The sequence below is a fragment of the Enoplosus armatus genome, chromosome 17, assembly GCF_043641665.1.
Source record: "Enoplosus armatus isolate fEnoArm2 chromosome 17, fEnoArm2.hap1, whole genome shotgun sequence".
In the NCBI taxonomy this organism is placed as follows: Eukaryota; Metazoa; Chordata; class Actinopteri; order Centrarchiformes; family Enoplosidae; genus Enoplosus; species Enoplosus armatus.
The window spans coordinates 19,574,882-19,601,785 of NC_092196.1; the positions used below are offsets into that span (position 1 = coordinate 19,574,882).

Consider the following 26,904-nt stretch of genomic DNA (forward strand, 5'->3'; position numbering starts at 1 on the left):
AAACACGTTGCCTTGTTGTTGAAAGCTTTGCCTTCCTTGTGTGTATTTATGTGTGTATCCAGGTTTATGTGTCTATGAAATACATGATTTTCTTTTTTCGCACTTTGTAATCTCTGGTTTTGATTCTGCGTATAAGTGTTATATTATTATTATTATTATTATTTGTTGTTGTTTTTCATTAACGTCTCACACATTCTCCTCTCCTTTGTGACTTTTACAAATGAATTCATAAATTGTGTTTATATGCATTCAGCACTCTGTGGTGTGGCTGCGCTCTATATATAACCTCAGTGCATCTTGAGCTTAATCCATGATCCATCCTCATCCACGATGAGCAACAGGTTCGAGTAACTCTACCACCGCATGCCCATGTAAAGGAAGGAGGCCGCACATCAAGGACAATGCTGAGGTATAAAGAGGGACAACTGGTTCTATTTGTTATCGCTAGAAGGAAACCCCACAATCCTTCAGTGTGTAGCAGCGACTGCGCAGGTTTATTCTGTCTTTGAACCTCCAGGTGAACATACCTGTGCAGAAAGTGAGTATTCTGCTGTTCTGGATTACATTTCAAGCTTCATGCACTGGATAAAAGAATGTAAGAGATGCTGATGGTGGGGGGGGGGGGGGGGGGTTTGTCTTTAATTCAGGAGGAGAAAATGAGCACAGATGGGGAAATGTCAGTCTTCGGGCCGGCTGCTCAGTACCTCCGCAAGTCTGAGAGGGAGAGGACGGAGGCTCAGTCTCGCCCCTTTGACAGCAAGACGGCGTGCTTCGTCAGCGATGACAAAGAGCTGTACGTCAAGGCTGAAGTCCAGGACAGGACGGACGGCACAGCCACTGTCAAGACCGTGGACGACAGAGTGGGTGGACTGAAGGGTTCTGCTGATAAATTGACCTTTTTATTAGACACTGAACACAGACAGTGAATGTGATTCTTCTGTTATATGTTATGTCTGTGCAGGACTTTACTCCTGGGTGATGTGGAGGGACTTTACACAGCTTCAGGGTGTCCGTCTGTAAAACCTGCAATAAAGAATCTGCACAATTATATTAGTCTGGCTTTGAACAGAGACATTTAGTCTCCCCTGGAGCTCCAAATGCTGCTTCACTTTCCATGAGAGTCATAAGAAAATCTGAGTTAAAGTTTATGAAGACAGTGAACAATCAGTTTTTGGTGCTCTTCATACAGACATGTATGTTTATGTGTTTTTCCAGACTTTAACCGTAAAGGAGGACCAAGTGTTTCCCATGAACCCCCCCAAGTTTGATAAGATTGAGGACATGGTGATGATGACGCACCTCCACGAGCCTGCGGTGTTGTTCAACCTCAAGGAGCGATACGCAGCGTGGATGATCTACGTGAGTCTTCAGGGAGAGGCCTTGATATGGAGGCCAAAACTTAAAATTTGGTACTCTTGAAAATATGAGAAAAAACTGCCGGTGATGTGAGATTATTCCACTTGTTTCCGGTGCAGTTCCTTTATGAAATGGGTTAAATAAGACAGATTACTTCACTTCAAAATGTATATTTATATTGGTATAAATTTAACAATTAGGAAAAAATGTTAAATATTAGAAGTTTCTTCACCTTACATTGAATTTGAATCAGTTGATCACAACAGGAGCTCATTATGTAACTTTAGAAGTCCACAGCTAGCATGGCTCAACATGCATATCTTTTCTTTTCCATGCAGACCTACTCTGGGCTGTTCTGTGTGACTGTGAATCCTTACAAATGGCTGCCGGTCTACAACCCAGAGGTGGTCCGGGCCTATAGAGGGAAGAAGAGGATGGAGGTTCCCCCTCACATCTTCGCCTTGTCTGATAACGCCTACCAGTTCATGCTCACCGGTATGTTAGCGGCCTAAAATCAATACAAATGAATAATTAGATTTAGTTTTTCACCTTTTTAAACATGCGTCTTCTTTTGTGTCCTCAGATCGTGAAAATCAGTCGATACTTATCACGTAAGTTTACCTGAGATTTGGTTTGATTTTTGTTGACGGACTACTGAATGAGTCAAAGATATTAATTAAAAATGTGTTTTTGTTTTTGCTCAGCGGAGAATCCGGTGCAGGCAAGACTGTCAACACTAAACGTGTCATCCAGTATTTTGCGACAATCGCAGTGTCTGCAGACAAGAAGAAGGAGGCGAATAGTAAGATGAAGGTGAGCTCAGGGCGACTTTCGACAGCTGCTGGAGTCAGTTGTTGAGTGGGTGTTCACATTTACATGTTTGCTTTTCGACAGGGGACTCTGGAGGATCAAATCATCCAGGCCAACCCTCTGCTGGAAGCTTTTGGGAATGCCAAGACTATGAGGAATGACAACTCCTCTCGCTTTGTGAGTCAGCGTAAAGGACTTCATTTTGATTTGATTTACCAAGAATTTGCTGAACGCAGGGACTAAGATGTTGTTTTGTTAAATAGGGCAAATTCATTCGAATACACTTTGGCACAACTGGTAAACTGGCATCTGCAGATATTGAAACATGTGAGTTTATACACGTTTTGTATGGAATATTGACAAATTATGTTCAAAACATAAAATAAAGTTCATTTTTCTTCTTTTCTTCCTTAAAGATCTGCTAGAGAAATCAAGAGTGACATTTCAGCTGACGGCTGAGAGGAGTTATCACATTTTTTATCAGCTTACTTGCAACAAGAAGCCTGAACTGATTGGTAATCTATTGGTGATTTTCTTGTTTTTACTCAGACATTCACACAAAGAGATTTTAGCTTGATTTCTTCCCCCTCAGATCTGCTTCTCATCACCACCAACCCGTACGACTTTGCCTTCATCAGTCAAGGAGAAATCAGCGTCAAAAGCATAGATGACACTGAGGAGTTAATGGCTACAGATGTGAGTTGACTCAAAGCACTTTCTCACTCTTTATAATGACTTTACTTCTGACTTTGCCCATTTTCTGACACAGGAGGCTTTTGATATTCTGGGTTTCACTGCTGAAGAGAAAGTGTCCATCTACAAGCTGACAGGAGCTGTGATGCATTATGGGAACATGAAGTTCAAGCAGAAGCAGCGGGAGGAGCAGGCGGAGCCCGATGGCTCTGAGGGTGAGGAACGTCGCGCAAATAAAGGAAGCAGACACGAAAGGGAAAATATAATCCAAAAGATATCCTGTTTTGGTTGTTAGTTAAGTTTGTTTTTTTGCAGAAGCTGATAAAGCTGCATATCTGATGGGCCTGAACTCTGCTGATCTGCTGAAAAGCCTCTGTTATCCCAGAGTAAAGGTTGGAAATGAGTATGTTACCAAAGGACAAAATGTGCAGCAGGTAAGACGACTATCAAACGGATATATGTAGATCCTCCACGACGAGCTGTCTGGTCTGGTTATCTTTCAGTACAAATATGAGGAAGCAGGTCTGTCTTTAACTTTCCCTCTTTCCAGGTGTACAACTCTATTGGTGCTCTCGCAAAATCCGTCTATGAGAAGATGTTTTTGTGGATGGTCGTACGAATCAACCAGCAGCTGGACACGAAACAATCCAGACAACATTTCATCGGCGTTCTCGACATCGCTGGCTTCGAAATCTTTGACGTTGGTGTTCAAATATTGTGTTTTTGTCCCCTGAAGTTCAACTGAAGAATGTGTGTTTATTCAAATATGATCTATTTGTCTTTAGTACAACAGCATGGAGCAACTCTGCATTAATTTCACCAACGAGAAGCTGCAGCAGTTCTTCAACCACCACATGTTTGTACTGGAGCAAGAGGAATACAAGAAAGAGGGGATTGACTGGGAGTTCATAGACTTTGGTATGGACTTAGCAGCCTGCATTGAGCTCATTGAAAAGGTATACTGTGTAATTTAAAAGATTTAAATGGAGTTAAGTGTTGCAGCTGTGGTAATGTTATCAATAAGAACGGTTTGTTCCCCAGCCGATGGGGATCTTCTCCATCCTCGAGGAAGAGTGCATGTTCCCCAAATCAACCGACACCTCCTTCAAGAACAAACTGTACGACCAGCATCTTGGAAAAAACAACTGCTTCTTGAAGCCCAAAATAGTCAAAGGGAAGCCCGAGGCTCACTTCACTCTGATGCACTACGCCGGCACCGTGGACTACAACATCAGCGGCTGGCTGGAGAAGAACAAAGACCCGCTGAGCGAGTCGGTGGTGCAGCTTTACCAGAAGTCCTCAGTCAAAATACTGTCGATGCTGTACGCAAGCTTTTCTGGATCAGATGGTAAGTTCAGTTCAGTCTCACCGTTGTGGGTCATTTCCTGAATATTTCTAAACACCTTTGGTTGTGGATGATTCTCCACCGTGAAACTCGCTGGCTGCCTTAGCAGCCATCACTGTGGCTCCAGAGAAGGTGAGATACTACAGCTACAGTATGTTTGTTATAAATGTGTCATCAATGCAGAGGCAGCTGCTGGAGGAACCAAAAAAGGGTCCAAGAAGAAGGGAGCATCTTTCCAAACTGTGTCAGCGCTGTTCAGGGTAAGATGCTAAATAATATTCATTATGTTTACCATCGTACTTTGTTGACAGTTGCTAATTAGCACTAAACACAAAGTACAGCTGAGGATGATGGAAATGTCATTAGTTTTACGTTTTGGACAAATTTAAAATTGGACCTGATGGTGGCGCTAGATGAAAAGGGATCTCCAAAGTCATTACAGCTGAGCTCGATGGAAAGATGAATGTCTGCACCATAATTCAGGGCAATCCATCCAACAGTTGTTGAGATATTTCACTAAAAACCACAATGTCAGCCTCTTACTGGCACTATAAGAAAAGTCAGGGACTCACCAATCACCAGTAGGCTTCATCCTCTTGGGACCATGAATGTCTTTACCAAATTTCATTGCAATCCATCCAATAGTTTTTAAGATGCTTCAGGACCAAAGTGGTAGAGCGACTGACAAAACTAACTAAAATCATAATCTCCTCCTCTGAAACTGAAAGGAGAAACATTTCCAGTCCCAGTTCAAGAGAGAGCTCACAAAGTTTCATATATACATGGATGCACTGAATAATCTTTTCTTATTTTGCTTTTTTGTCAGGTAAAAAAGAATCATGTCTGAATATTAGAGATGTAAACAAAACTAGCCACAAAAAGACAAACAAACTCCACAGTTCACATGTAAATCTTCTTACAGGAGAATCTCGGGAAGCTCATGACCAATCTGAGAACCACTCATCCTCACTTTGTGCGCTGCCTGATACCAAATGAGACTAAAACACCAGGTACTTTTGATGATCCTCTCATTATGACATATATATATTCTACAAAACGACACACATAAAACTATTTATTGCCTTCATCATAGGTGCTATGGAAAACCACCTCGTTATCCACCAACTACGCTGCAACGGCGTGCTGGAGGGCATCCGGATCTGTCGGAAAGGATTTCCAAGCAGAATCCTCTACGGGGACTTCAAGCAGAGGTAAACAAAGCTTTGCTTTTAAATATTTCATAATGTTAGCTCCCATACTCAGACCTGTTATTCCTCATACAGATACAGGATTCTTAATGCCAGTGCTGTTCCAGAGGGACAATTTATGGATAACAAAAAAGCTGCGGAGAAACTGCTGGGCTCAATCGATGTGGATCACACACAGTACAAGTTTGGACACACTAAGGTTTTTATTTGTTACAGCACACTGGTTAAATGGTCGAGATATTAAGAGATAAATGAGCTGTAAATAGAAATAATTACCTTTAATTTCAGGTGTTTTTTAAAGCCGGCCTGCTGGGCGCTTTGGAGGAGATGAGAGATGAGCGGTTATCCCAGGTTGTGACGTCCACTCAGGCTCTGTGTCGAGCCTTCCTCGTTCGTCTGGAGTACCAGAAGATGATGGCCAGAAAGTAAAGATATTTACTGCTTTAAAGCTGCAGACTTTACATGTTGAAATACTAGAAATACTAAGTCAAATGCTTCTGGACCGGATCTTTGGAAATACTGAGGTCCGCATTCCCACAACAGAACAGAATTTTTGTGAAGCCATCAACCAAACTCTGTGAAATCTTTTGAGTATTTTAAAACAAGTCTAAGAGTCTTCAGCCATGTCTCCCTATGAGGCTGCTAAATGTTAACATGCTCACAATGACAATGCTAACATGTTGGTGTTTAGTAGGGATAATGCTTACCATGTTCACCATCTTATTGTAGCGCATGCTAATATTTGCTAATTTAGATTTTCCCGTAGAATTTATTTTGGATGAGAAGGCAAACTCGTTTCAGTTAGGAGCTCTCGGATGCTCTTTGAAGAACAGCATCATGGGTGTGTTTTGTGTAAAAGAAGAAAAGTAGTACCATAGAGGCTGAAACTTGCAGAGTAAACTTATCCCAGCTTTACTTTGACAGGGAGGCGATCTACACTATCCAGTATAACTTCCGTTCTTTCATGAACGTAAAACACTGGCCATGGATGAAGCTGTATTTTAAGCTTAAACCTCTCCTGAAGAGCGCTGAAGCTGAGAAGGAAATGGCCCAAATGAAGGTGGATTTCACAAAGCTCAAAGAAGATCTGGCCAAATCAGAAAACCGGCGGAGGGAACTCGAAGAGAAAATGGTCTCCATCGTACAAGACAAGAATGATCTCCTCCTTCAAGTCCAGACGGTAAGTTGTACCACAGACAGAGTTAGTAGAAGGTCACGTAGTCGGCGAGATTATTGTTATTATTATTGGTTTAGTTCTAACATTGGTCCACAAACTTGATATCAGGAGGCAGACAACCTCCAGGATGCAGAGGAGAGATGTGAAGGACTCATCAAAAGCAAGATCCAGCTGGAAGCCAAGCTGAAGGAGGTGACAGAGAGACTGGAGGATGAGGAGGAGGTCAACGCTGAGCTGACCGCCAAGAAGAGAAAGCTTGAGGACGAGTGCTCTGAACTGAAGAGGGACATCGACGACTTAGAGCTCACCTTAGCCAAAGTGGAGAAGGAGAAACATGCAGTAGAAAACAAGGTAACATTATGTACATCACGCTGCTTACTGTTGTTATATCATCATGTTTAAGGAATACTTGTCACATTAGTTCTTAATAATGACTTTAGGTGAAAAATCTGACGGAAGAAATCATGAGTCAAGATGAAAATATCACCAAACTGTCGAAGGAGAAGAAAGCCCTGCAGGAGGCTCATCAGCAAACACTGGACGACCTGCAGTCAGAGGAGGACAAAATAAACTCTCTGACCAAAGCCAAAACCAAACTAGAGCAGCAGGTGGATGAGGTGAGTCACTGTTCATACAGGAGAGGCTGGAAAGGTTAAGTATATTGCTATTGTTAAGATGCATGTGATTACAGTGTGTCTGTGTGATTTTAGCTGGAAGGTTCACTGGAACAAGAGAAGAAGGTCCGTATGGATCTGGAGAGGGCCAAGAGAAAGCTGGAGGGGGATCTGAAACTTGCTCACGAGTCCATCATGGATCTGGAGAACGAGAAACAGCAGCTGGACGAAAAACTGAAGAAGTAAGTTCTCTCTGAAAAAGATGGTACCTGTCATCTATTAAAATAACAACTTTATAACGTGATAATATGTCAATGTTTACCGCTCACTGCACTGCCCCCAAGTGGCCTAAACATTATATAATGTAGGTGTGATATATCCACCTGTATGGTAGAGTAGTATAAACTTTAAGAAATGGCATTTTATGTCCAAGTTTATTGATGATGTGTTGGTTTATCAAGTCTCGCCTGTCCTGTTTGACAATGCCAATAAAGTTAATCTGTATACAGCAGTGTTTCATCACACTTTGCTTCACTTCACTTTACAGGAAAGACTTTGAGTTGTCACAGCTGCAGACGAAGGTAGAAGATGAACAAGCTCTTGGTGCTCAGCTTCAGAAGAAAATAAAAGAGCTCCAGGTGAAGAATTCAATCACCGGCTTGGGTCTGAGGTGATATCATGAAGCTAAATTACTTCAGTGGGTGTGTTCTTCCAGGATTACATCACGGCAATCTCTCATCTGCAGGCCCGAATTGAGGAGCTGGAGGAGGAAATCGAGGCCGAGCGCTCGGCTCGAGGCAAAGTGGAGAAGCAGAGGTCCGATCTGTCCAGGGAGCTGGAGGAGATCAGCGAGAGGCTGGAGGAGGCCGGAGGAGCCACCGCCGCTCAGGCTGAGCTGAACAAGAAGCGAGAAGCTGAGTTCCTCAAACTGCGCAGAGAGCTGGAGGAGTGTTCGCTGCAGCACGAAGCCACGTCTGCTGCTCTGCGCAAGAAACATGCAGACAGTGTGGCTGAACTGGGAGAACAGCTGGACAACATCCAGAGGGTCAGGCAAAAACTGGAGAAGGAGAAGAGCGAGTTAAGGCTGGAGGTGGACGACTTTGCGAGCAATATGGAAACCATGGCCAAAGCAAAGGTTGGTTATCAAACTCGTCATGGTTTTTATCTTCGGTTTCAGACATAACAGGTACATCTTTTCTCTTTCAAATTTCAAGATTAATTTGGAGAAAATGTGCCGTTCGCTCGAAGATCAACTGAATGAGGTAAAAACCAAAGAGGAGGAGCATCAGAGGCTAATAAATGACCTTTCAAGTCAGAAAGCTCGGCTGCAGACAGAAAACGGTGAGGAATCAAGCCAGCAGTTACATACACTCACAGACGAGGCGAGTTCTAATTTGTTTTTTCACTCATCATCAGCTGAAGCGTCTCGCCAGCTTGAAGAAAAAGAATCCTTAATGTCACAGCTAACTCGGGGAAAGCAAGCCTTTATTCAGCAGATTGAGGAGCTGAAAAGACTTCACGAGGAGGAGGTTAAGGTACAGTCTGACGGAAGAGACAATCACAATGTTTTAAAGCTCGAGGATGCAGCTTGAAGTGTTCATGCTGATTCTGTCATTTCTTTGAAGGCTAAAAACGCCCTGGCTCACGGTTTGCAATCAGCTCGACATGACTGCGAGCTGTTGAGAGAACAGTACGAGGAAGAGCAGGAGGCCAAAGCTGAGCTGCACCGCTGCCTGTCCAAGACGAACAGCGAGGTTGCTCAGTGGAGAACCAAATACGAGACCGATGCCATCCAACGCACCGAAGAGCTCGAGGAGGCAAAGTAAGAAAACTCTCCATCAGCTCAAAACAGGATGCACTCTCATGAGATCTTATGACATCTGTTCTCCCGCAGGAAGAAGCTGGCGCTGCGCCTGCAGGATGCAGAAGAAGCCGTGGAGGCCGTCAACTCCAAGTGTTCCTCTCTTGAGAAGACGAAACAGCGGCTGCAAGGAGAAGTGGAGGACTTAATGATGGACGTTGAGAGGTCAAATGCTGCTGCTGCTGCCTTGGACAAGAAGCAGAGAAATTTTGATAAGGTTTTGATCTGGAGACTTCCTAAAATGTCATGTAAATGCATGTTAGTGTGATTGGTAACTTAATTGAGATGTTCAGTTGGTAGAATATAATAAGACCACACAGGAAGTGTCATGTCGTTCAACACTATGGATCACACAGACGTCTTTTCTGTTGGACAATGAATTCACAAGTATATGTTCAACCAGACTTCTTCCAGCTGTCAAACTTTCAAAGTAGTAATAGCAGTTTGTTTTGAATATTTAATATCCCTTCCTGTAGGTTCTGGCTGAGTGGAAGCAGAAATATGAGGAGGGTCAGGCAGAGTTGGAGTCAGCTATAAAGGAGGTGCGTTGTTTGGGCACAGAGAACTTCAAGATGAAGAACGCCTTCGAAGAAAGCCTGGAACAAGTAGAGACGCTCAAACGGGAAAATAAAAACCTGCAGCGTATGTCAGCGCCCTCCTTTGCATGTAACGCTGTGCATTGCCAGTTTTTATTGCATTATTGAGAACTGATTTCAGAACTGGTTTCCGTCTCCAGAGGAAGTAATGGATCTGACTGAGCAGTTGGGAGAGACGGGAAAAACCATCCATGAGCTTGAGAAATCAAAGAAACAGGCTGAAGGGGAGAAGCTGGAGGCCCAGACTGCTCTGGAGGAGGCGGAGGTGAGATTCACCTAAATCATATATATTTAAACATCGCTGGTCAATATGACTGCACTTCGTATCTGTACTCAGGCCTCCCTGGAGCACGAAGAATCCAAGATCCTACGAGTCCAGCTGGAGCTGAACCAGGTGAAGTCCGAGGTGGACAAGAAGATAGCCGAGAGGGATGAAGAGGTCGAACAGGTGAAGAGAAACAGCCAACGAGTCGTCGACACGTTGCAAAGTAATCTGGACGCTGAAGTCCGGAGCAGGAACGACGCCCTGAGAGTGAAGAAGAAGATGGAGGGGGACCTCAACGAGATGGAGATCCAGCTGAGCCACGCCAACAGGCAGGCGGCCGAGTCCCAGAAACAACTGAGGAACATACAAGTTCAGCTGAAGGTGAGACACATGAAAGAGGAACATGTAAAGGCCGAGCGATGGCTGCTTTCTTAAAGAATACAGTAGAAAGACGGTGTCCTCATTCTACCGTACAGGAAGTTCAGATTCACCTCGACGACGCTCTGAGGAGCAGCGATGACGTGAAAGAGCAGGTTGCCATGACTGAGCGCAGAAGTAACCTCATGCAGGCTGAAATGGAGGAGATCCGAGCGGCTCTGGAGCAGACGGAGAGGAGCCGCAAGCTAGCAGAGCAGGAACTGCTGGACGCCAGCGAGAGAGTGCAGCTGCTTCACTCGCAGGTGTTTTTATCAGCAATTTGCATAGTTAAATATACGGCTATATGACTTATTGTACACAGACTTATCACCTGACTCTGCAGGTCCCAGCTCTACAGCTCATTGTTTTAGTTTTCTGACCCACAACTTTACTGTTCTGGTTCACTCTCGTCCCTCTCGCAGCACACGACCTGCTCAGCCCCAAACTGCAAACACAGTTAGCAACTAGCTGGTGAACATAAATAGGCTAATTTACAAGATAATATTAGTTGTGTTGTGTTCACAGCTAGTTTCTGCCGGACATAATATCAGTTGTTGTAGTTTTAAGCCACCAAAGAATCTAGTAATCATGATCACATATAGTGTGTACTGCAAAATAAATAGATTCCACAAGTATATAATCTATTTTTTGCTTAAGATTTATTCACAACCTGATTTTGGCAGATATAGATGACAGTTTTTCAGTTACAACATATCTAGGTGCATTCACATAGATATATGTGTAAGTCAGCTGTAAATCATCTGTTGTTCAGCCGAACCTAATTAATGACCTTTCTTACAGTAATTATAAGAAGGTAACACAATGTGTTTGTTATATGAAACAGTTAAAGTCATATTTTAGCATGACGTTATCATATAATAACATTTCTTACAGAACACCAGCCTGCTCAACAGTCGGAAAAAGTTGGAGGCCGATCTTTCTCATATTCAGTGTGAGATGGATGACAGTGTTCAAGCAGCCAGGAACGCTGAGGACAAAGCCAAGAAGGCCATCACTGATGTAAGTGTGTGCTTTCTAAGTGTTTGTTTAATTCTCGCCCGCCCAAACAGCAATCTAGTCACTATTTTACTACTTTTTTTTTTTCAGGCTGCCATGATGGCTGAGGAGCTGAAGAAAGAGCAGGACACCAGCGCTCACCTGGAGAGGATGAAGAAGAACCTGGAGGTGACGGTGAAAGACCTGCAGCAGCGTCTCGACGAGGCAGAGGATCTGGCCATGAAGGGCGGGAAGAAGCAACTCCAAAAACTGGAAGCAAGGGTAACGTATTGTACTTTAATCACCAATAAATCCTGCTACATCTTTAAAGAGTATAGCTGCTCCTTTGCAGGTGCGAGAGCTGGAGAATGAGGTTGAAACAGAGCAAAGACACGGGGCGGATGCTGTGAAAGGGGTTCGTAAACTTGAGCGCAGGATTAAGGAGCTCACCTATCAGGTAAACTCATTCCACACCTTGTTCCTTTCCATACAGACGCTGTGTGACGTTTTAGTGGTCATCAGAAGTTGTAAAGTATTCGTTTCCTGTTATTTAACATCAGTCTGACGAGGACAAGAAAAACATGCTGAGGCTGCAGGAGCTGGTGGACAAATTCCAGCTGAAGGTCAAAATGTACAAGAGGCAGGCTGAAGAGGCCGTGAGTGACCTCTTCTCTCGACCCTGAGATCGAAACATCGTCACATTTGGGGATTTTTTTTATTAATCTGGTGTTTGGTTTCCGACAGGAGGAGCAAGCTAACACTCATCTGACTAAGCTGAGGAAGGTGCAGCACGAGCTGGAGGAGGCCGAGGAGCGCGCCGACATCGCTGAGTCCCAGATCAATAAGATGAAAGTCAAGAGTCGTGACATGGGCAAGGTGAGTCAGCCGGCTTCTGGCAGCATAATGTTGTTTTATTTCTACTCATAACCAATAATGTCGCTCTCATTTTTTCCTCATTTACCAGGCAAAAGACAGCGGAGAGTAGTGTTCGGCTGCCATGAGGACGATGCAGCCTGCTGTGTCTCTGAAGCCAGCACACAACATACTCTGAACAGAATATGAGTTATTTCTTCATTTAAAGCCATTGTGTGTATAATTGTATCTGATCACGACGTCTTTTAAATGATTTGGATGGAAAAATAAAACTGACTTTGAGTGCGTCAGTTTCCATCCAAATGCAGCGCAAGAGTTTGACCACATTTACAGAAGATCAGCAAAAGAAAATGCAAATCTCCACTAAACACAGCCAGACGACGTTATCAAAAGAGCTCGGGTCAAACCTCAAATGATGGAAATATGAGATTCATGTTTGTTTCATGTATTAATGTGAGGACGCTTCCAGTCTCTTCACATCACATGCTTCATGTACGTCATGATTTATTCACTTTGTCGCCTTTTGTTTTTATCAATCCACCAACTCTTCAACCTCAGCCAAGTGTAAAATACCTTTTTTATGCACAAATTGAAAATGGGTTAGTGTCTTTTTTAATACTCCCACTGGAGAGATTCTACACAGAGTGGCTTTAAATCTGAAGTGGTGCGCAATGATGATTAGCACCAGGGATTGTTTGAGGTAGTGGATGTATGTTGCCTTGATTTAAATAAAATTACAAAAAATCCCACTCCTTGATTTATTGACATTATTATTATTTTTATTTCTGTCTATTGTCTATCTGTTTATTGCTGTATATAGAAGGGAAGCTGTTCAGTGAGTGAAATAAGATCAAGCAAACAGGACAAAATGAACTTTAACTTTACAAACATTTATTACTGTTGCAAAACTAAAATCAACAGCAAAGAGACAAGAAATTAAACCCCGAAGCAGCTAAATAAATGTTGAACTAGGATAATATTAAATATTCAGTTAATCCAATTAATCAGGTTACTTCAGCCAAACACAGTGATCCTGGGCCCTTTTGTGGCCCCTGAGGCTCTGGGGCCCTCAGGCAGTTGCACACTTTCTAAACCAGTCTTGCTAACACCTACACATAATAAATGCTGTATACAACAACTAGAAGTGGAGGTAGAAGTAGTCTTGCAGAATAATTGGACGGTTGTTATTTTTATTTATGCTCCAATTAAAATCACATTATTATTTTACCGTTTAGATTTAATGTAGTTTCATTATTTGGAGACATAAATATTGTAGCTACAGTTTATGTTGTCAAAAACATCCTCTTCATCACTACTGGATTTATTATTTCATTAGATATATATGAATGTTTGCTTATCTGACGGATGATTGCTTATTTGTTTAAAATATATAATACATTTACTGACATGAGGTAACGGGCCATGATATTAATAGCGTATCATATGGTAAACTATGAACTACTATAGTTCGTATAATTTGCTGTCAAACACTTCTGTCATGCACATTCGTATCCACAGATGTTCAGGTCCAACACTCAGCTACTCGCCCTGTCCTTCTTGTGCCTGCAGAAACAGTGTAAATAATATATTATTTTTCATTTCTAACATCAGTTTTGACCCAAAAGACAAATACTTTTCACACAGTTGAGGATATTTGTATATTTATGGATTATTTACAAGTGTTGGAATTTTTCAACAATCTCATTCAAAGCAACAGCTAAGGTTTAGTCAGGTTTAGTGTTTACTGAACAAATAAAAGACTCGGTACCTTCGTCCCTACTTCGCGGCTCTTGGCTCTCATCTTGTTGGCCAGAGATTCGGCCACATCAGCTCTCTCTTCGGCCTCCTCCAGCTCATGCTGAGCCTTCCTGAATCGGGCCATCTGCACGTTAGACTGCTCCTCCTGGAAATGAACCATGTCGAACGTATCGGTGATGTGACACGTGACTGGATCACTGAATAGATTTCTGCTGATTGTGATTCACTCACAGCTTCTTCGGCGTGTCGTTTGTAGGCCTTCATTTTGTTCTGGAGTTTGTCCACCAGATCCTGCAGGCGGATGTTGTTTTTCTTGTCTTCCTCAGACTGAAAGAAGTAAAGATGGATAAACTGCTGGATTCTGTCTTTCATTGTTTTATCAGTTTTACAACATTATGCTTGTAGGTTTAATGAATGAAGCTGTCGCAGCTGCACCTGATAGGTTAGCTCTTTGACTTTCCTCTCGTATTTACGGACTCCTTTGATGGCGTCCGTGGAGCGTTTCTGCTCAGCTTCAAGCTCACTTTCCAGCTCACGGACCTGCGCACCAGAGCACAATTCAGGATCGTTTCTATCATTTTAAGCATGTTAATGTTACAAGTTTACGAGTCTCTAGGATTTTTAGGACTTTTGTTGAACTGCTTATTGTCACCTTTATGGACAGCTAAGATTATACAGTATTCTGCAATAGGTTCCAGATGTGGTACTGCAGCAGTTTGTGCCACATGTATATTAACATCTACTTTAGTTGTTAAATTGAATCGTTTTTGGATCCTACTACCACCATGTAGCCATATTTGTTACATAACACATACGGATAAGTGAGAAAATAAGCTGCTCAATTGTTTTTTTATATGCAATGCCATTTTCCAATGATTGGTTACCAAATTCTTGTAGACGGGGCCTTTTGGACTCGCCGTTAATCCCTGTAATGTGGTACAGTATACTGTACATACCCTAGCCTCCAGTTTCTGAAGCTGTTTCTTTCCGCCCTTCAAGGCTAAGTTTTCAGCCTCATCTAATCGGTGCTGCAGGTCTTTCACTGTGACCTCCAGGTTCTTCTTCATCCTCTCCAGGTGAGCGCTGGTGTCCTGCTCCTTCCTCAGCTCTTCAGCCATCATGGCAGCCTAGAGGTGCCGTAACAGGAGTATTGGTTTTTCAAATTCCATTAAGTCTGTGTTAACCAAAGTAAGAGTAAGAGCCCCTTACATCAGTAATGGCTTTCTTGGCCTTCTCCTCGGCATTCCTGGCCTCCTGAACGGCTTCCTCTATCTCAGTGTGAAGTTGAGTTATATCCGCCTCAAGCTTCTTTCTGGTGTTTAGAAGACTGGTGTTCTGCCAAAGATAAGACAGATGTGGCTCTTAGTGAATCCTGCAAATGAAAAGGGTTTGTTTCGATAAGTCGATACTGGTAAACAACCAACCTGAGAATGTAGAAGTCCTGCGCGCTCGCTGACATCAACCAGTTCCTGCTCGGCCATTTTGCGGCTCCGCTCGGTCTGCTCCGCTACAGCTCGAAGCTCTTCAACCTCAGCCTGCATCAAGGCGGCTCTACGCTCCAACATGGCTACCTGCTCCTTCATATCATCCTGCCCTCTCGTAGAGTCATCCAGGTGAATTTGGGCGTCCTAAAAATGCATTTATTGATTGATAAGCTGATATGGTTTTGACGTTTTCAGCCCCGCTAATGATGTGGCCTTAGGTTAGCGGTGTAAGCCTTTTGGACCGTCAGTCTGTCCGTCCAACACTTTGGTCAAGCACAAGATAACTACAGGCCAGATTGGAATGAAATATAGCACAGATATTCGTAGTCTCCCTGATTTGTAGATACTCTGGTGACCCGCTGACTTCTCTCGTGGTACCATTAGACCAAAGACTCCCTTGGACCACACTTTTAGTCCATGATAAGCAAAAATTACCACCAGGATATCTATGGAATTTGTTGTGGATATTCATGATCCCCAGAAGATGATTCCCAGTGATTTTGGTCATCCCCTGATCTTTCCTTTAGCGTCATCATGAGGCCAAAAATTCAACTTTTACACAAGAAATATCAAAATCTACTGGACAGACTACCATGAAGTTTGGTGCACACATTCATATTACCCAGAGGATGAACCCATTTGATTTTACCCCACCACTTGTAAGGCTTTAAGAATAGCAACATCATTAATATATTGTTTGTTCGGTCCAACACTTTAAAATGTACGTGTTAAGTTAACTTTTCAGCCTGTAGAGGCCGCTAGTCGGGTCTTAAGGTTTTATTTTTGCTGTACTGTTGGTGAATTTTAGCCATGCTAGCAAGGTGGCTCTAGGGATGGCAATGTCTGTTGGTCGGTCAGTTGGCACCAGCATGTTAGCATCGATTTTACAAGCATTTTAGCATGCTGACATTAGCATTTAGCTCAAAGCACTGCTGTGCCTTATTTCAGCCTCACAGAGCTGCTGGCATGGCTGTAGACTCTTGTACAGCCAACAGTGGTGAGCCAGCATGCTAACAGATTAGCTCACCAGCAGTGGTACTAGCCTGGCTACCCCCATCGGTCATGTACACCTCGCCTTGCAGGTTGTAGGTGTCCATTAAGAGTCTCCCAGCTACAGGGGCCAGAACTGGCAATTATGAGATAATGGCATATACTAAAACATAAGGTAACACCAGCACAAGTACAGAGGAGTTGTAAAGTCAGTCAATTTTCTAACATGAGCTAAAATCAGCCACCATAAGCTGCTGGTCATAGCCAACCAAACAAGGCTGCAGCAGCAAAACTCCTGAGTGTATTGAAATGAGCAATGGTGCCATTTTTGGCTTATGAATTTAACTTTGCAAAAGGAAGAATGTGTCATTTCCTCTTTCAACAGTCTCGCTTTAATGCATCTCTATCTTGTTGTACCTTGAGTTGCCCCTGAATGTTCCTCAGTTGTTTCTGGGACTCGGCCGCCTGCCTGTTAGCATGGCTCAGCTGGATCTCCATCTCGTTGAGGTCCCCCTCCATCTTTTTCTTCACTCTCAGGGCGTCGTTCCTGCTCCGGACCTCAGCGTCCAGAGTGGCCTGCATCGACTCCATCACTCTCTGGTTGTTCCTCTTCAGCTGGTCGATCTCTTCATCTCTCTCCGCCACTTTTCTGTCAACTTCGGCCTTCATCTGGTTCAGCTCCATCTGTGCACGCAGGATCTTCGACTCCTCTTGTTCCAGGGTGGCCTTAAAAATATCAGTGGTTACTCAAACCACTGCTGCATGTTGCTTTTACTGGATATGTTTGTTATCAGTTATACCTCAGATTCTTCCAGCGCGGTTTGCATGTCGTATTTTTGTGTCTCCACCTGCTTCTTGAATTTCTCCAGTTCATTATTCGTCTTCCTGCTCTCCCCAAGTTGTTCTGTCAGGTCTGAGATCTCCTCTGTTTGACAGAGAGGTTTTGAAATAATTTATTCAAAATGTTTCTCACAAACTGTTTTTTTTTTTTAATAACATATCACTTACGTTGCAGGTTTTTATTTTCCCTTTTCATCGTCTCCAGATGATCCAGGGCTTCTTCGTGGGAGTTTTTCAGTTTGAAAAGCTCAGTGCTCAGAGATCGAGATTCTTTCTGAGAGCTTTCAAGCTCTGCCTGAGACTCCTCGTACTTCTGCTTCCACTCAACTAGAATCTGAATTCATTGAAACGTTAGCTAGTGATAATTAAGGATGTGATATAAGGACATTTGTGTGGTATTAAGCATTCATTGCCAAAGAAAATACCTTGTCAAAGTTCCTCTGCTTCTTGTCGAGGGTGGCAGCTAAGCTGTTGGACCTTTCCACATCAACCATGAGATCTTCAATCTCATTTTGAAGTCGCTGTTTAGTTTTCTCCAGTGAGGCACACTTCGAATTCACTGCTTCGATTTGTTCTTCAGCCTCTTGGAGACGCTGAGCGAGCTTTTTCCTGTGTAAGTGTGAAATATGCCATTTTATAAGGGACTGCAAATAAAGTCCGTATTAAAATACAACTGATATGACAGCTAGAAATGTTTTTGGAAGGTCTGTAATTTCCAAATAATTCCCTTGGAGGTTTGCTGGAAATAACAATGTAATATAGATAAAGTTCTATTGTTTATTCTATCTATATATTTTAGTTCAATTATTATTGGGCACTTTATCCTTCATACAGTACATGTTGAACTGAATGCTTGTCTATGTCTGTATGTGGCTGTGTGTTGACTACAAGACTCTGTAGGATATACTGAATTTTTTTTCCAATGTAATATTCATCAAAATAAATGAAGACATATAACGTGCACTCTTTCACTCTGTGTCATATTAGAAGCTGTCCACATGACTGTTTGACGTCTAATATTTAGCCTGATCTATTGATCTAATCTTCGTGTATAATTACTTTGCTTCCTCCAGCTCCTCTGTCCGTTGGATGGCATCAGTCTCATATTTGTTCCTCCACAGAGCCACCTCAGTGTTTGCTTTTGACAAACTGCGCTGCAGCTCGGCTTTGGCCTCCTGCTCCTCCTCATACTGCTCACGAATGAGATCACAGTCATGACGGGCCGACTGTAAACTGTGAGCCAAGGCGTTCTTAGCCTATTGAGGAAGGACACCAATAAAAAAACCTCATGAGAAAATAGTACAATGGATAAAGTGTGAGTGTTTGCAAACCTTTGTTTACCTTTGTTTCCTCCTCCATCATTCTTCTTAACTCGTCAATTTTTGTTGTGAATCCCTGTTTTCCTCTCGTCAGCTGGGAAATGAGACTCTCTCTCTCTTCCATTTGTCGGGAAAATTCAGCTACCATGAGCCAAACAAGAGAGAATATACTTCAATTAAAAAAAGCTCTTTATGAATTTTCAATAAAAGTAGGAACATAATTACCATTCTCAGTTTGAAAACGGGCCCTCTGATTGGTTAGATCAGACATCTGCCGCATGTTTTCATCATTCTTGGTCTTTAGCTCCATGAGCTGATCTTCAAGTGAGCGACACGTCTTCTCCAGGTTCACCTGATTAAAATACATAAAGGGGACACACAAGTTCATCCAGTTAAGTGAGTCCTGCATTCCCTTGTCCTAATAGCATATTCCAGATTTAAAAATCTTACCTTGGCTTTAGCAACTGTTTCCATATTAATGGCCAAATCATCAATCTCCATGTTCATTTCACTCTTTTCCTTTTCCATTTTCTGTTTGATTCTCTGGAGGTTGTCGATCTGTTCTCCCAGCTCAGCCATGCTGTCCGCCTGCTTCTTCCGCAGCGCGGCGGTCGTGGCCTCGTGGTGCAGCGTGGACTCCTCCAGGTCACGCCGCAGTTTGAGGAACTCAGCTTCGCGCTTCTTGTTCATCTCGATCTGAGCGGCAGTGGCTCCTCCGGCCTCTTCCAGCCTCTCGCTGATCTCCTCGATCTCCCTGGAGAGGTCCGACCTCTGCTTTTCCACCTTTGCCCGGACAGCTCGTTCAGCCTCGACTTCTTCCTCTAGTTCTTCAATACGAGCCTTGAAACAAAAAATACAGTATACATACCATTATGAGGGGACAATCGGTCGTTATCAGTCTGATTGATGTATGACTTTAATCTCAGTCTCATTACATGGAGCTCCTTCATCTTCTTTTGAAGCTGGTTATTAATTGTTTGCTCGTCTACAATGTTGCTGAGCAGCTCGTTGTTTTCAAATTCTTTTCTGCGAGGAAGAAGATATCAGATGTCAGTTAAAAGCCAGGATTCATTTTCTTCACACATACTGTACATGATCACTGCATGAGCTTACTTCTTAATCTTTTCCTCAGATTGCTGCTTGTCATTTTCGAGGTCCATCAGGGATTCTTGCGTAAGTTTCAGATCCCCCTCGAGCTTCCTTTTGGCTCTTTCCAGGTCCATGCGGATCTTCTTTTCTTGCTCCAGTGAACCCTCAAGCTTGAAAGAAAATTGCACAACGTTAATTAAGATGTCAAGTAACACCAGTGTTTGAATGTAATTTTGTCTACAGCAACTCACATCATCCACTTGCTGTTCAAGCTTAGACTTGGCTTTGGTCAGTGAGTTGACTTTGTCTTCCTCAGCTTGAAGATCATCCAGTGCTTGTTGGTGAGCCTCTTGAAGGGCTCTCTTTTCTTTGGTCAGCTTACCAATGTTTTCATCCTGACCAGCCAGCTCCTCCATTAGGTTTTTAACCTGCAATAGGTAGTACGAATACACACCAATATCAGCAAAAAAAATTTGGCAACCAATTATTGGAAAAAGAAAAATGTTTCTTCAGGGTCAACCAAACATGGACCAAAAACATTAAGTAGGAGATGCACGGAAGTACCAACCAAACAGTCCGGGCAACATTACAAACCTTGTTTTCTGTGGCATGTTTCTCCTTCTCCACTTTAGCCAGGGTTATCTCCAGGTCATCAATATCTTTTTTAAGCTCAGAGCATTCGTCTTCGAGCTTCCGCTTCTTGGCGGTCAACTCAGCGGACATTTCCTCCTCGTCCTCCAGTCTCTCGGTCACCTCTTTGAGTTTGGCCTCAAGCTGGATTTTGCTCTTGATCAAGCCTTCACATTTTTCCTCAGCATCGCAAAGATTTTCGGAGTCCTAAGAAATGCACATAGAGAACAACACCAACGTATGATCGTTTGGACAGTGATTGGACTGAGATCAGTGGCTCATATTTGCTACGATACTCACAGCTTGTACTTGCAGGAGGAGATTATTTTGCTCTTGTAAAAGAGAAACCATTTTCTCTTCAAGCTCCTTTCTCTTGGACTCTGACTTTGCTAGATCCTCCTTACATTTGACGAAGTCCTCTTTCATGGTCGCCATCTCCTTTTCGGTCTCTGCACTCTTTAGAAGTGGCTTTATTTTAAAGAACAGCTTCATCCACGGCCAGTGTTTCACGTTCATGAACGAGCGCAAGTTATATTGCAGAATCCAGACACAATCTCTGTAAGATATACAGCAACAGTTTTGTGTGGTATTGGTTTAATTTATATCATTGAAGAGGAACTTTTGGTGCTGATCTTACTTTTGTGCAATTAAATTGGAGAATTCTTTTCTCATGAGATAACCACGACAAAGTGCTTGAGTCTGGGTCACGAGAGAAGCTAGTTTTTCATCTCGCAGCTCCTCCAGAGTGCCAAGTAAGCCAGCTTTGAAGAAGACCTGCAACAATATGGTTTAGTAATGCTGCATCCAGTCCATTAAAATTAATCAATTCGTTGCTTAAAGTCTATAGAGGTTCCTAAAGCTGTCACCCAATGAGGCATTGGGACACATACCTTTGTAGACCCGAATCTGTACTGTGTGTGGTCAAGGTCAATCGAACCAAGAAGCTTCTCAGAAGCTTTCTTTCCATCGATGAACTGTCCCTCAGGGATGGCACTGGCATTTAGGATTCTGTATCTGTTCAAATTAGAATGAAGATGATCACAAACTGGAACAAGCATTAGTTACCTTTGTGTAGTTCTTTCAGGTAGGAATAAATACTGACCTCTGCTTGAAGTCAGCATAAAGGATCCTGCTGGGGAATCCCTTCCTACAGATCCTGATACCCTCCAGCACACCGTTACAGCGCAGCTGGTGAATGACCAAGTGATTGTCCATGATACCTACAGTGAAGTCAACATGAAGTGACTGGCAGCAGACACTAGGAGTATATTCTAACATCATGTTTTTTGTATTCAATTGCACCAACAAGTGCTGTTTTTCTTGTAAAATGGTACCTGGTGTTTTAATCTCATTTGGAATCAGGCAACGCACAAAGTGAGGGTGGGTGCTCCTCAAGTTGGTCATTAGTTTTCCGAGATTTTCCTGCAGGAGATCAATTGCCATTATTACTTTTTGGAACGTCAAACACTGAGAAGAAAAGGCTTTGCTTCTCGTCTTGGCTTCTGATTTGAGCCTCCGAGGCAGCACTGCCACAAGTCCTGCCTCCTTAAATTCAACAATCCAACCAACAGTTACTAGTTGATGATGGATGGAACTTATTGGAAGCAGAGCTGAATTGTGTGGAGGCACCATCTTTGGGGATCAATGCAGGGCAAGAAAGTCATATCTAATGGATTATCACTTCTGTACCCTGAAAACAGCAGACACCGTCTGAAATGAGCCACCCTTCTTCTTTCCTCCTTTTTTTCCACCTTTGCCTCCAGCATCCCCACCTGATTCTACAAAGAAGAAACAGAATTATTACTTGACATTTGCCAAGGTATGAAGCCTGGTAGGTGTTTAGGGGGTCTTTAGATAAAACATTCATCTCTGTATTAAGGGCCTCAGTAAGTTAATTATTATAAAACTTTGCAGAAGTTGTACCTGCTTCAGCACCAGAAAATGAAGCATACAAGAAAGACAGCAATTTCATTGGTGACTTCTGGTAAAGCTGCACCACCGACTCATTCAGAGGGTCTTTGTTCTTCTCCAGCCAGCCGCTGATGTTGTAGTCCACAGTACCGGCATAATGCACCAAGGAGAAGTGAGCCTCAGGCTTGCCTTTGACAACCTTTGGCTTTTGAAAAGCATTATTCTTTCCAAGATGCTGGTCGTAGAGTTTGTTCTTAAAAGAAGTGTCTGAGGCCTTGGGGAACATACACTCCTCTTCAAGGATGGAGAAGATGCCCATTGGCTGTTGAATGTATCACGGACTTACATTATACATGGTGCCTAAAATGAGGTAAAATACTGATGTGCAGTAGATTGATCCTACCTTTTCAATTAGCTCAATGCAGGCTGCCAAGTCCATACCAAAGTCAATGAACTCCCAGTCAATTCCCTCTTTCTTGTATTCTTCTTGCTCCAGTACAAACATGTGGTGGTTGAAGAACTGCTGCAGCTTCTCGTTGGTGAAATTAATACAGAGTTGCTCCATGCTGTTGAACTGTGACAAGAATGAACCAATAACTTAAGACATATTAACATAAAACTGAGAGACAAGCATGACTGCTGGAAATCATCACCACTGACTGATCAAAATGAACTTGGGAGTCCAAACTCACATCAAATATTTCAAACCCAGCGATGTCCAACACTCCAATGAAGAACTGCCTTGGTTGCTTTGTGTCCAACATCTCATTGATTCGTATAACCATCCATAAGAACATCTTCTCATACACAGACTTGGCCAGAGCACCAACTGCATTGGTAACCTGATCAGGAGATTTTGAAAATACATGAACCACTACATTTGGGGTTATTTGTTGCCCTAACCAATCAGCAGCGAGTGACGTATCCATCCCACCGACCTCATATTCAGTCGACCTTGACTGTGTAAGAGATTGCTGAGAGCAGTTAATGGAAAACATTTTAGAGGTTAAGACTCATCAATCGTCAATCTCATCCACGCTTGTCATCCTATTTTAGCCATTTTCACGGATTTAGCTCGGTAGCTAGCAAGCTACGCAGGAAGATGACGTCGATATTCTTAGTCCCGCCAAAGCTCTGGTTGGAAAAAACACAGGCCAGATCCAAAATATCCTTTGGTAACTGATAACATGATATGCTGTAAATGCAATAAAGCACAACAAGGTGCATTACTTTCATATGTTAGTACACCTAATCATGCATCATCACTTGTTAAATCTTGAAGCTGTCACTGTACCTGGGGGACAGTCTGGCCCTTGGTGACATATTCATTCCCCACTTTCACTCTGGGGTAACAAAGGCCTTTCAACAAGTCAGCAGAGTTCAGACCCATGAGGAAAGCGACTTTGTCTGCCACTGAGAGATTAACATGAAATATTTGTTAACATCTTGTGCATGTCTTCACTGATAACACAAAGACTAAAATGAGAAGTCTCACCCTCAGTGCCATCGGGCTCCGCCTGCTCCTCCCGCTGCTTCTGCTTGAACTTCATGTTCCCATAATGCATCACAGCTCCTGTCAGCTTGTAGATGGAGACTTTTTCTTCGTAGGTGAAGCCCAAGACATCAGTGGCAGTCTGTCAATTTAAATTCAGCGTTAGTAGAAGCCGATGAAATGCACGTGTATGCCACTGGAAGTGATGGACAGGAGACAGCTCACATCTGTGGCCACCAGCTCCTCCTTGTCGTCGATGCTGGCCACAGAGATCTGCCCCTGACTTATCATGGGGAAGTCATATGGGTTTGTTGTTATGAGAAGCATTTCTGAAGAGAGAAACAAAAATAATGACTTATTTTCTTAATTTATTCTTCAAAATGCAAGACTTAATGTCCTCACCATACCTATAAGCTCTGGTTTGTGGCCAGTCATTATCTGATAGAAGATGTGGTAGCTCCTCTCTTCAGTCAACTGGAATGTCACTCTCGACTTCTCCAGCAAATCTACATTGAATTGTATATCAAATAGTGATTTTCAATTGTAAATATACATATTATGAACATTATTGATGTGGAAAAACAAACGTACAGGTTTCAATATCAGCAGAAGCCAGTTTTCCTGTGGTTCCAAAGTGAATTCTGATGAATTTACCCTGAAATATAAAATCTTCTGTGAAACTGGGCAAATTGCACAAGAGAACATGAAAGTTTATTATGAAAACTTTAAAGACAGGGTTACAGTTCTTGGATCATTTTGTGGTCTATTAAATAAAGCAACTGTGTCTTGTTCAGCGATCTCATTTGAGAGCTTGTACTTACAAATCGTGAGGAGTTGTCATTCCTCACAGTTTTGGCATTCCCAAAAGCTTCCAGCAAAGGGTTCGCTGAAATGATTTGATCTTCCAGCGTCCCCTGGAAAACACAGCCATCTTCATCAGAATCCCATTGTGGTTCTTTTTTTGTTTTTGTCAGTATCTTGTTGAGGGATTACCTGAATTTTTCCAGACGAGTGCTCTTTCTTGTCGCCACCAGCCACCGCGATTGTCGCGAAGTACTGGATGACACGTTTGGTGTTGACGGTCTTCCCTGCACCAGATTCTCCACTGCGAACACAGAGAAAAAGAGACCTGAAGACAACCACAAAATCATACTGTGCATTTGTTATTGACTGAATTATGAGGCATCATTTTTACTAATAACAAACGACTCACGTAATCAGGACAGACTGGTTCTCACGATCTGTCGGTAAAAAGAAATACGAACACGCTTCAGCGACTGTTTTGTCTCAATGAAGTGATGCATTAGTTTAGTTAAAGTGACAAAGTTGCTTAAAAGCCTGAAAAACTCAGTTATATTATGAGCAGTTGGGTTAAGATCTGCTGCTTTTCCTTTTAATTGTTTTCATCACTTTAATTTAGTGAAATCATTTTGAGGTTTGGACTAAACAAGCATTGTGAAGGTGTCACTTTGGGTAATTGTGACAGCATTTCGCATTATTTTCTGAATTTTTACAAACCAAACAATCAATTGATTAATAGAGAATATAATCAGCAGGTTAATAAGTAATTAGTTGCAGTCCAAAAACGAGTATTAGCTCTTTTACTTAAGTAAAGGATCTGAATACTTCCTCCACCACTGTATCTGATATTGAGAGTCAACATCTGCCCTCGTTTAAACAAAGTCTTCAGTGTCATTCAAGTCTCTGTAATTCTCTTAGAGGCTCAGACACTCTTTGCTCTTTCTTACCTGTAAGCATATTTTGATATGCATTATCAGAGACGGAGAAAATATGTGGCGGGGCCTCCATGCGCTTTTTCCCTCTGTAGGCCGCCACGACCTGAGGGTCGTACACCGGCAGCCACTTGTATGGGTTTACAGTGGCACAGAAGAGCCCAGAGTAGGTCTGCAGGTGAGAATACACAGTATATATATATATGTATATACAGTATGTGAGGTAAGAGCCACTCAGACACATAAAGACATGAAATTGTCCCTCTCATTGCTCACATAAATCATCCACGCTGCATAACGATCTTTGAGGTTAAACAGCACAGACGGCTCATTGAGGTGGGTCATCATGGCCATGTCCTCAATCTTGTCGTACTTTGGGGGATTCATAGGATGGCAGTCTTCCTCCTTGACTGTTACAGTCTGGAAAATAAAGAGAGAGGAGAAGAGAGGATGACATTACCTGCTGCAGAACTATCAGGTGTCAGCAACAAGAAAAGAAAGCTGAAATCAAACTAGAATATAACATTTAAAAATGTATAAAATGTGGGTTTCTTTAAACAAGTAAAGCACCAAACCAGCTGAGATTTTAAATACACATACCATGTTTTTGCATGTAATAGCCCATTCATCACAAATCATGTATTCTTTACATTACACTAACCAGTTTTAAAGCATGCTACAGTGTTATAATGTTATTTAATGTGTATTTTTTCCACCTGATATGATTTGTTTTGAATGATACATTATTTCTGTGTGGTAATTCAGTGATATGAAGTATGCAGGGATAAATCACTGCTGCTGTATACAGAAACATTTACCTCATCAGCTTCAGTCTTCACAGTGACTTGACCACCGTCTCTCTTCTGGATGACTCCTTTAATGTACAGCTCCTTGGCATCGGGCACAAAGCAGGCTGTTCTGGCGTCAAACGGTCGGTTCTGAGCCTCGACTCTCTCCTTCTCAGGTTTGCGGAGAAAGATGGCCGCCGGCCCATAATGGGCCATCTCGGCGTCACTGCTCATGATAAAATATCTGAAGATAAAAAAGCAAGAAAGTAAGGCACACTTAAGTGCAATTAATCAAAAAATGTAAAAAAGATTTGTAATCAAATGATTCATACTTTTGTATCTTACTTACCGGGTTTACACACCCCAGTAGTGCTACAGGTCAAACACACAAAAAAGAGAAGACAACCAGTGCAGATCCACCAACGTTGACAGATGCTCACCAATGGTCAGTGAATGGCAGACCTCTAAGTGAACACCAGCGGGGGGTTGAGGCTCCTTTTATCAAGATGAATGTGCTGCTGAAGCAAACCGGACGCTCCAAACTTGGCAATGTCACTCCATTCAAATGTCAATCAAGTCGCATTATCGATCTCTGCTCAACTCTTAAATATGGCACAGGATCTTCTGGTGGTAATAGGAACATGTCAGCAGCAGCAGGT

The 26,904-nt window shown here is 42.6% G+C and overlaps 2 protein-coding genes across 2 annotated transcripts; one reads left to right on the forward strand and one right to left on the reverse strand.

Moving 5' to 3' along the window:
- Positions 1–656: 656 nt before the first annotated feature.
- Positions 657–12,323, forward strand: LOC139300042 (myosin-4-like). The gene is made up of 39 exons (XM_070923015.1): positions 657–860; positions 1,216–1,359; positions 1,695–1,851; positions 1,940–1,967; positions 2,061–2,169; positions 2,251–2,343; positions 2,430–2,493; positions 2,583–2,681; positions 2,759–2,862; positions 2,936–3,074; positions 3,175–3,293; positions 3,410–3,559; positions 3,645–3,815; positions 3,901–4,207; positions 4,388–4,464; positions 5,127–5,214; positions 5,298–5,415; positions 5,488–5,611; positions 5,701–5,837; positions 6,337–6,592; positions 6,698–6,940; positions 7,030–7,206; positions 7,300–7,445; positions 7,751–7,841; positions 7,949–8,338; positions 8,418–8,544; positions 8,620–8,738; positions 8,829–9,025; positions 9,098–9,281; positions 9,541–9,706; positions 9,801–9,925; positions 9,998–10,306; positions 10,402–10,605; positions 11,237–11,362; positions 11,450–11,620; positions 11,691–11,795; positions 11,899–11,994; positions 12,083–12,214; positions 12,303–12,323. The coding sequence occupies exons 1-39, from the start codon at positions 657–659 to the stop codon at positions 12,321–12,323; spliced, it is 5,817 nt and encodes a 1,938-aa protein (XP_070779116.1).
- Positions 12,324–13,750: 1,427 nt separating this feature from the next.
- On the reverse strand, positions 13,751–26,479 carry LOC139300043 (myosin heavy chain, fast skeletal muscle-like). Its single transcript, XM_070923016.1, has 39 exons — positions 26,276–26,479; positions 25,734–25,877; positions 25,473–25,629; positions 24,938–24,965; positions 24,718–24,829; positions 24,546–24,638; positions 24,316–24,379; positions 24,132–24,230; positions 23,950–24,053; positions 23,728–23,866; positions 23,527–23,645; positions 22,925–23,074; positions 22,636–22,806; positions 22,245–22,554; positions 22,011–22,093; positions 21,656–21,743; positions 21,424–21,541; positions 21,212–21,335; positions 20,959–21,095; positions 20,622–20,877; positions 20,286–20,528; positions 19,943–20,119; positions 19,716–19,861; positions 19,538–19,628; positions 19,053–19,442; positions 18,828–18,954; positions 18,625–18,743; positions 18,343–18,539; positions 17,709–17,892; positions 17,452–17,617; positions 17,244–17,368; positions 16,861–17,169; positions 15,394–15,597; positions 15,179–15,304; positions 14,926–15,096; positions 14,405–14,509; positions 14,201–14,296; positions 13,980–14,114; positions 13,751–13,774 (listed from the first exon to the last, which is right to left on the reverse strand). Exons 1-39 carry the CDS (start codon positions 26,477–26,479, stop codon positions 13,751–13,753), a joined length of 5,835 nt encoding a protein of 1,944 aa, XP_070779117.1.
- Between the last annotated feature and the right edge of the window lie 425 nt (positions 26,480–26,904).

Coding starts and splice junctions, on each gene's coding strand:
- LOC139300042 (XM_070923015.1), top strand. CDS start 657: ATGAGCACAGATGGGGAAATGTCAGTCTTCGGGCCGGCTGCTCAGTAC. Junction 5,416..5,487: donor TACGGGGACTTCAAGCAGAG/GTAAACAAAGCT, acceptor TTCCTCATACAG/ATACAGGATTCTTAATGCCA. Junction 10,307..10,401: donor ACATACAAGTTCAGCTGAAG/GTGAGACACATG, acceptor TCTACCGTACAG/GAAGTTCAGATTCACCTCGA.
- LOC139300043 (XM_070923016.1), bottom strand. CDS start 26,479: ATGAGCAGTGACGCCGAGATGGCCCATTATGGGCCGGCGGCCATCTTT. Junction 22,094..22,244: donor ATTTTCTGGTGCTGAAGCAG/GTACAACTTCTG, acceptor TTGTAGAATCAG/GTGGGGATGCTGGAGGCAAA. Junction 17,618..17,708: donor AGCAGAGGAACTTTGACAAG/GTATTTTCTTTG, acceptor CAATGAATTCAG/ATTCTAGTTGAGTGGAAGCA.